Raw genomic sequence first — 9,457 nt, 5'->3', positions numbered from 1 at the left:
CTCCTACTCAGGCATGGTCAGTTTTCGTAAGCATTGCTTTGTGTGTGGTCAGAAAGAATCTGTATTTCACGGTTTACTCTATAAATCAGCTCACAGTTTAGCTCATTGAATCAGGTTGTCGGTACGTTTTGCGAAGTTTCTGTATCTTAGCTGATTTTTGTGTCCCCTTGATTTATCAGATCCTGAGAGAGGCGTATGTAGATCTCCCACTATGGTGAACTGGTCATTTTCTCCTTACAACAGACCAAAATTTTTAATATCTGTTTTAGGATTTGTATTAGATGCAAACAATTTTAGAATTATTAATATCATGCCTTCCCAGGGAAGTGAAGGTTTTATCAGAATCTTTGTGGAGCGTTTCTCAACACCAGCAGTTAATTCTCTGAGTTTCCAGACACCAACTGGGTGCTCAATGAACCGGTTCAATTTTGACACTAAACAGACCTCATAGTGTTAAGCACTCAGTCCCCTTAGACTGTCTCTCTTCACATCAGATGTCTTTCACCACTCACCTGTACTTTCGTCAAAACCCCTCCTACATTTCAATAGTTTTCCAGAACGGCTCACAGAACTCAGAAAGGCACTTTAAATGTTTACCAATTTATTATGATGGATACAATTCAGAAGCAATCAAATGGAAGAGAGGTGGAGGGCAAGGCATGGGGGCAGAGGATGCAAGGAGCTGCCATGTCCTCTTGAGGCAGCCACTCTCCGGATACCTTGGTATGTTCACCACCCAGGAAGTTCATCAAGTCTCCTCACTGAACAGTTTTTATAGAGCTTAATCTTCAGCACCCCCTCCCACGTTCCCTTCTTAGAGATCAGTAGCCTAAAATTTCCAACCCTCTAGTCACTGGGTCTTTCTGATGACCAGCCCCATCCTAAGGCTATCTTAGGGTCTAAGTCACCCCACTAGTACAAACTCAGGTTGATCAAAGGGGTTTCCTTAGAAATAGCAAAAGATAAAGCCTATCACCAAGGAAATTCTGAGGGTTTTAGGAGCTCTGGCCAAGAACCAAGGACAAAGGCCAAGTGTATTTCTTATAATGCCACACTTTTCATCCTTTCTGTCCAGTAATCATTTTTGGTTTAAAGCTTATATTTTCTGATATCAATATAGTTATGCCAGCTTTCAGTTAATTAGTATCAACTAATTAACCAGTTTTTAGTTAGTAGTTGCCTAGTATATCTTCTTTTAATTAAAAATATTACTATAAAATTTATTGAAATAATTTTGAAAGTTTTATTTTGTTTAAATTTTCAAGTTTCAGCTATTTATAAGGTATTTACTATGTAAATGTTTTAATATACAAAAATACTAGTAACATGGCCACTCATATAACTAATGCATGAGTTAAAATCTTATTTTATCATGTTTGCTCTATCTGCATCTATTTTTTACACCATGTGTTTTACATAAACCTCATACCTTTATCACACTTAATAAGATTCATGATTCCTTAATATTCTTCATTATCCAGTTCACATTCAAATTTCCCCGGTAAACCTAAATTGCTTTTATAGTCCTTTCTCACATTTAGTTACTTTGTTTCCAACATGTCTTTCAGTCTAGGACAGTTTATACACACCCTCAAATTTTTTCCTTGATAACATTAATGCTTTTAAGACGTCAAATGACTTGTCACATAAACGGTCCATCTTATTAACTTCAGTCTTTATGTCCTTATATTTCAATTGTATCTGCTGTAAACAGTATTCCCTGGATTAGTTTTCTAACCCAGTATAATGTTTGTCTTTTACTTGGCAAGTTTAGTTCATTTATATTTATGGTCACTATCAATATATTTGGAATTAGTTCTTCCATCTTATCTGATTATTTCCACAAATCTCACTTTCTATATGTAATGCTTCATTATTTTTTAATTGAATGAGGTGCTTTTGTTTTGCTTTCTTGCGTTTAATCTACCTCATTCCTTTTTATTTCATAATTAATTTGGAGATCTATACTCCATGGGTCCACATCACATTCTGCCCAGTGTGTGAGAAGGGCCTTCAAGAGACTCCCCTTTAATTTTGGCCTGTGTCCCTTGGGCTTGGCAAACTTGAAAACAGGCATGAGATGTTATAGCAATAGAGCTAAGATAAAACTAAAAGAAACTAACTGGGAGAAAATTATTCTTATGTCAACACTGGGGAAAGAATGAGCATAAGCTTTTCCGAGACCAGGTATGGTCCAAGCAGGAGGGAACTAGAAAGGAGCCATTTATAGTCCTGTCCAGGATTCCACAGACAGATGGTCCCCAGACAACCAAGGCTGCCAAGGGAAATACTGGCAACCAGATGGAGGGGATGACTTGCCTTGTGGAGGGAAGGACAATTGGCCCCAGCAGGGTGCTTCCAAGGAGCCCACAAAAGCCCCTTTCAGGAAACTGGTCACTTTGAATATCTGCCAAGCCCAGCGAGTAACAGAGGCAGACCCCAAGGGTCCAACCAGGAATGGTCGTACCTCCTTCCCTAACCCCTCCCCAGAGGCCTCAGCAGCACGCAGGTCAGGTATAGGACCATCCCCACCCACACTCCATAAGGTCTGAGGCAGCCTTGTACCATGTGACCTGGCTCTACTGGGCAGAGCTGATTGGTCTACTGGGCCACCTGACCCAAAGGCAGTCAACCAATCAGTAGACAGCTCAGTGTGTGAGTGAGCCAATCAGGTTCTCTCTCAGGAGCTTGTGCTAGGAGCGCCTCGCAGGCCACAGGGAGGGATGAAGCTAACCGGATATGGGAAGAGAAGCCACAGGAGTGGGTGTGGGATCAGAGACTTGGGGGCCGTGACAAGCCCCAAGAGGAGAGGACGCAGGATCACTGCAGGGTGGAACTGATAAGGCAGAGAAAAGCTGTGGAGACCAGGGGAGGTTTTAAACAAGATTGGCCAGAGCATATACTTTTCATTATGGCTGTGGTTTGGTTTGGTTTGAGCCCCACTGGACATCTACGGACTCCAGCTGCTGACTCCTGGAAGCCGGCCTGGGTCTAGTTCCGGGTCAAGGGTCCTGGTTTCCCTTGGTTCGTGTTCTTGCATATCACTCAGGTTTGTCCGTCTTCCTTGCTGTGCACCTGTACCTACACAACTGGAAACACCCATTACTTAAGATAACCAGAGCTGGACTTTGTTTCCTGCGAGTAAAGAACACAGCCCACAAATAGAAAGTGAGAGAAAAGCACCAAAGACCCAGAGCACAGCCTGGCATCAGCAGGAACAGAGCCTCACTGCAATCTCAACAGACTTCATGCCAGGCAGTTCTTGATGCATTATCCCCAATAAAATCTTTCCTTACTGGGCTTTATTTTATTCTTGTGAAAATAAACCTTATTGTAAAATAGAATGAAAACTACAAACCAACGCAGAAACCCTCTAGGAAAAAAAGACCCCCTCAATGTATAAATCACTGCAGACAGGACTGTATAAAATCACTGCTTTTGTTTCTTGTTTCTTGAGAACATGACTCCAATGAGGCCCATGGCTGCAAGGCCCACTCCCGCGATGCCAACTGCCATGATGGCATCTCTGACCTGCAAGAGAGAGGACAGTGAGTCAGACTCTGTGTCAGGAAGCTGAGAACAGACTGTACATTCAGCAAGGACATCCAGCTCAGGGAGCTGGACATGCCCCTTAGCTTCCTTGACAAACTCAGGAGTCAACAAATATTGGCAGGGAAATGGGGAGAGAAGGACAGGATGGGAAAGCACTTGGTGGATGGGGCCAGCTGCCAACAAAGTACACAGGCATGAAGAGGGAAACTCCTTTGACCCCGTGAGTTTTTAAAGCAGACAGAGCCCCAGAGGGTGGCTGTAGAAAGGACAGGGAGACGGAGCCAGATGGTTGAAATCCTGGCTGGCCAACAGGGAGCTCTTGAAGTAAGTGTAAAGTTGAAAAGAAATTGCTATTGAATCCTCAATAAACTCTGACCTCTGTCCTACAAATCCCTCACTTATCTTCATCCTTGCTGAATCCCCAGAGCACAGTCCAGCCAACCATTGACCTTTGCATGTTCTTAAATAGATGACTCAACTATGAAAAAGAGTAGTGATGTTAGACTTTAAATTATTAAGATATCTGGGGGAAAAAAGATATCTGACTTGTATTGCTCATAATAGAAAAAAAAAAAAAACACTGGGGCAAAAGTAAGAGTAAGTTTCATGGTAAAAATTGAATATGTCAAATTTCACTCTTTCCTGAACTCCAACTAAAAATAAAGTAAATCATTAGTTTTAGACATAATTTCACTAGGACTTGGAGAACACTAACTGCAATGAAGGCACAATGCCCCAATCAGGAAAACTGTACTTCTCCCAACTAAAAGAGTATCATGAACATGGATCAAGAAATCTCCCCTGAAACCAACCAGGCATTTAAGCAGAATCAAGATTCAAAAAGGAAAAGATTTCCTTAATGGTTTGATGCCAAGAAATCCAATGAAACCATATATCAGAAATCTCAATAATATAAAGGGTGAAAATGTGGACTTGGAACCCAAAATCCATATCCTTACATGACCCGCCAACTCTGCCCTTGGAACCCTAAGCACAGAGCTTGTCTAGGTTGTATATTTTGTGGCTGCAAAACTCACACATGCCCAACAGACAGAACAATTTGGAAAGCTTCAATGGTTAAAAAATATGTATCTTGGCGCTGCCCAGGCTTATCTGAGCCATAAATGTGTCCAGTAAAGCTATGTGAAATTCCAGGAAATATACCAGTGTAACTAACATCACAAGGTATCCAGAACTGGTATCCTTGACAGCAGAGCACATGATGAGGAAAGCTTGAATGAGGCAACTGACCTAAGTTCCACTGTCAGTCAGTCTTCAGAGCTTCCTGTGAAAGGTTTAGCCAGGCTTTATGGCACCCATGGTTCTGTTTTGTTCTTGCGAGGGAACCTGCATATAACCACTTGTATCCAGTGTTTTCCTTGCTAAGCTACATGTCAGGGTGGGAGAAATGGTTTGCAGATAATGGAGTAGGAACAATAAGCCCCCAGTTCTTTACAGAACCTCATAGTGTGAGAAGAAATGCTGATGGAGCCAGTTCATACAAAAGGTACTTTGTCAAGGAAAACAACAATAGCCTCATTGTTTGTGCTCATGCTTTGTACAAAGTATTTAATTAAATACAAAAAGTAGTATATAGTTAGTCCTGAGGGTGCAAGTTTTACAGAAAGAATGATCTTCCTGGGAGAGACAGTGCTACCTTCAGATGCCATTGATGATTTTCTTGTTGCAAGGCTGCTGGGTCCAGCCCAGCCACTGTGCTGAAATTGCAGTTCTCATCATGAAAATAGGCTACATGGTGTGCATCAGAGGTCTTCAATCAGAATATGATGAAAGAGAAAAATTGTCCTTCATTATCTTTTTTTTTAAAGTGGTCAAACTGTAATTCTATCAGGTTGCAGACAACTAGCTGCTTATGCTAAAACGTCCATTCTGAGTTAAGCCCTGGAATTGTTCCTAGGAAAAAGACAATTTGCATGTGCTTTCTTTACTTTCAGCCATGTTGTAAGTGGATATAAGAAGAGTAATATTACTCATAGAGCAACTGAATTTAGACTATGAGCGGTTACAAACTAAGAATGTTTATAAAATATTTGACATCAAGTTGGCTTTAATATTTACAGTAATTTTTAAATAATGCCCTGCAATTTATCCAGGTTTATGAAATATACACATTACCACTGGCCAAATCTTCAATTTCTACTTATCTTAAAATTTTATCTGATACAGAATAGACTTCAGCCTGAGTGTATAGCTCCTAGTTGCTTTTTTTTTTAAGTACATATTCAATGTACTTATTCACATATTCAATGTGAACATATTCACATATTCAATGTGAAGGCTTATTTACAAAAGCTTACTAAGTATACATTTCTTGAAACCTGAGTATTTTTAGGTAGGTAGATGGAAAATAGGAGAATCTGTTTTAGAATACTCAGGCGTGGAAAGCACAAACTACATTTTAGCTTTAATCCATTGCTTCCCTTTCTAACTGGAAAGTTAGATGGGTCACATGTAGTCTGTTGAAGGAAAATCTAGTCTGCTTTAAAGAGCTGAACACAAATAAACATAATGACTAATCAGATTCTTTTAACACAAACACAAATGTCCTCATGAGTTAAATGAAAAAGAGAGTTGCTGCTTTGACAGCGATTACAAAGAAAACAACTGGGGGACATTGTCCAGCACCAGCTCCTTTCACCCTCTCTGGTGAGATGGGACAAGTGCAGAAGTTGCATTTTAATTTGGCCACACTGTGTATTATGATCGTTGCTTGCCTTGGCCAGTGATTCTCAAGAAGGGGACAGGCTGGCCTCTGGGAGATATTTGTCAATATCCATAGACATTCTGGCTCTTACACCTGGGGGTGGGAAGGCTACTGGCATCTAGAGGGTAGAAGCCACAGATGCTGCTAAACATCTTGCAACGCACAGAGCAAATCAGGACAATGAAGGCTTAACTTCATTGTCAATGGCCCAAAATGTTAACAGTGCTGAGGTTGAGAAACCCTCATCTAGGCCAAAAAGTAAAAGAGGAAATCTTTGGAAACAGTTTAAATGGCACCTCCTCTTGCTTCATAGTCTATCCTGCTTTCATGTTCTCTGAAGGGGGTCCAGAAGAATTGTTGATGCTGTTTTGCCTTTTCAGGTGTATGAGTGGTGCCTCAAGCTAAAGTCTGAGGAAGAGAAATGTGTCTGGTCAGTGTTGCTTCATTTTTCAGGAAGATGTTCATAGAAAGAATGAACAATACACAAATATTTCTTGGTTTTTTTACTATCTCAAGATTTGGAATTGTACTTAAATGCTCTAAATATTATTTTTGTGTACTGACAAACGTATTTTACTAGATTATGTAACAATATTGTGTTAAAATGTTCTACTTAAATGAACTTATGAATTTGTTCTTCAGTCTATACTAAAGGACAACTAAAAATGACATGATTAAGAGATATTTTATAAATCTACCAAATCTTCCTGATACAACACGCTAAATTTATTACTTCCCAAATGTGTACAGTAATCTCTTTTTTTATTTTACTGATGCGTAAGAGAGTGGACATTTACCTGAAATTGAAGCCAGGTCTAACTGGGACCTCAACTGTTATGTAGTACCACGAATGATGAAATCTGATTCATTTAGTGTTAGTTTCTCTTTATCCTGATGTCATCATTGCTCCTTTTAAAAAACTTCTATTATACCAAATATACCAGTAAATGTTAGTTTTCTCATTTAAAAAGATAAATAATTGGAAAACAGGAGAGAGAAGATAGGGAAATCAGAAGAGGGCTTCCCTGGTGGCTCAATAACAAAGAATCTGCCTGCCAATACAGGAGACCCGGGTCCCATTCCTGACCCGGGAAGATCCCACCTGCCACAGAGCAACTAAGCCCATGCACCACAACTACTGAGCCTGCGCTTCGAGCCCGGGAGCCGCACCTGCTGAGCCCACGCGCTGCAGCTACTCAGTCCATGTGCTCTAGAGCCACGCTCTGCAGCAAGAGAAGCCGTCGCAACGAGAAGCCTGCACAGCAACGAAGACCCAGCACAGTCAGAAATGAATAAATAAAAATTCTAAAAAAAGAAAATCAGAGGAGCAGTCTAGGGGTACAACCTCTGGAATAAAAGAAGAGAAAATGGAAAACTTCCCAGAACTGAAGAATTGGGGTTTCCACACTGAAAAGAATCATCAAGTTCCCAACACAATTCATGAAAACAGATCCACGCAAGGTTTATCATTGATAGATTTCAGAATGCTGAAGATAAAGAGAAGAGTCTATAAGCTTCCAGAAAGATAAAGCTGGTCACATACAAAGGCTCGAAAATCAGAACGAATTCAGACTTCTCAACAACAGTAGCTTAAATGACATAACAATGGAGCGATACCTTCAAATTTGGGGCAAACTTTTTTTTCAGCTTAAAATTCCACCCCCAGTCAAACTATCAATAAAACAGGGTAAAATGAAGATATCTTCAGGCACACACAGTCTTTTTTAAATGCACCCTTTCTCAGAACCTATTCAAGGTGGTATTCCACCAAAACTAGAGAGTAATCCAAGAATGAGAAAGATGTGAGCTTTCTCAGAGGGTAAAAGCATTAATACAGGAGAAAACTGAAGGGTGTCTCCAAAGGCTACTAGTAAAGACAGATACTAGGATGACAGTGTGCATCCAATGTGACTCAGGACAAAGGTTTCGAAGGTCATTTTCCCCAATAGACACATGTACTGATGCCATCCTCCCCCAGATTCCTTCTGTTTGCATCACCTTTGTAACCTAATGAGGTTCCTCTCATGGACCTGCCCAATGACTTTCCCAGAAGGAGGATCTCATAAACTGTCAGAAAAGTTGAATCCAGACTGTGACCCAGAGATTCTGGAACTCTTCACCAAACATTGGCAGTGTTATCCTGTCCATACCTAGGCAGGGGTGTACTTGATATTCCTCGATTTTTATATTAATCGCCTTTCACATTCACATATACATACTTATATATTTATTGCATATATGTACATGTATATGGGTGAAGTAATCAGCATGCAGGTCAGTGTAGTAAACGCCACTGGTTATCAGCAGTATGAGGAAGAAGGCTGAGCATGATCCTTGCTGCTGAATGCCTCCCCAGGATGTCACTGTGGCCCAGACAGGCCAGTGGAAAAGACACTGGGTGAACCAAGAGAAAGAATGAAAATGAGGACCATTATGACTACTTCAACTCCCACAATTTATTAAGAGAATTCTCTTAGTTGCCACTATGCTAAGCATAAGGATGCTCTTATCTAATTCACACAGTAACCCTCCGAGATCAATATCATCATGTGTACTTTACCAAATGGCAACCCACTCCAGTATTCTTGCCTGGAAAATCCCATCGACAGAGAAGCCTAGTGGGCTACAGCCCATGGGGTCACAAGAGTCAGACACGACTGAGCGACTAAACCACCAAGAGTGGTATTTAACCTGAGAGAACTTGAATCAATCCCCAAGGTCATAAAGCTGACAAAAGGCAGAGCTCACATCCAGCCCAGGCCTGCCTGACTCCAGAAGCCCACACTCTTGACCACCACACTGACCAAGGAAGACACCAAATCTCAAAAAGTTATAAAGTAATGAAAATCAACAACTTGATGGATCTTAACCTCACCTTTCCTCAAAAGAAAAAGAAAAATCATACTCTTTTGCATCAACTGGCATCTAAGAACTTTAGGAAATAATGTTGTCACACATACACACACACACACAAGAGGAGAGGAAGGGCCAGAAAAGGAGGAGAGGAAGTGAGAGAAAATGAGGAGCAAGTTAGTTTCCCAGCAGTGATTCAAAAAAGAGAGTAGCCATGGCTAAAATCAACTAAGTAAATAAACATCTCCTGGGGGCTCCTGGACTGCCCCTTACGGCAGGTCTGAGCACAGCGCTTTTTACAAGCAGGAAAAGTTGTGTCAGACAGAC

At 40.9% G+C, this 9,457-nt stretch overlaps 1 protein-coding gene across 4 annotated transcripts in view; it reads right to left on the bottom strand.

Moving 5' to 3' along the window:
- Positions 1-580: 580 nt before the first annotated feature.
- Positions 581-9,457, bottom strand: part of PLAAT3 (phospholipase A and acyltransferase 3) — a 31,189-nt gene continuing 22,312 nt past the window's right edge. For all 4 annotated transcript variants that reach the window (XM_043870947.1, XM_043870939.1, XM_043870955.1 and 1 more), the window contains exon 5: positions 581-3,531. In XM_043870947.1, the coding sequence (XP_043726882.1) occupies positions 3,430-3,531 (102 nt within the window). In that variant the 3' untranslated portion in view covers positions 581-3,429. The remainder of the gene's footprint in view (positions 3,532-9,457) is intronic.

Source organism: Cervus elaphus, chromosome 2 (genome assembly GCF_910594005.1).
Source record: "Cervus elaphus chromosome 2, mCerEla1.1, whole genome shotgun sequence".
Taxonomy (NCBI): Eukaryota; Metazoa; Chordata; class Mammalia; order Artiodactyla; family Cervidae; genus Cervus; species Cervus elaphus.
The sequence above is the reverse complement of the archived record's forward strand: the minus strand, read 5'-3'. Positions and strand labels throughout refer to the sequence as shown.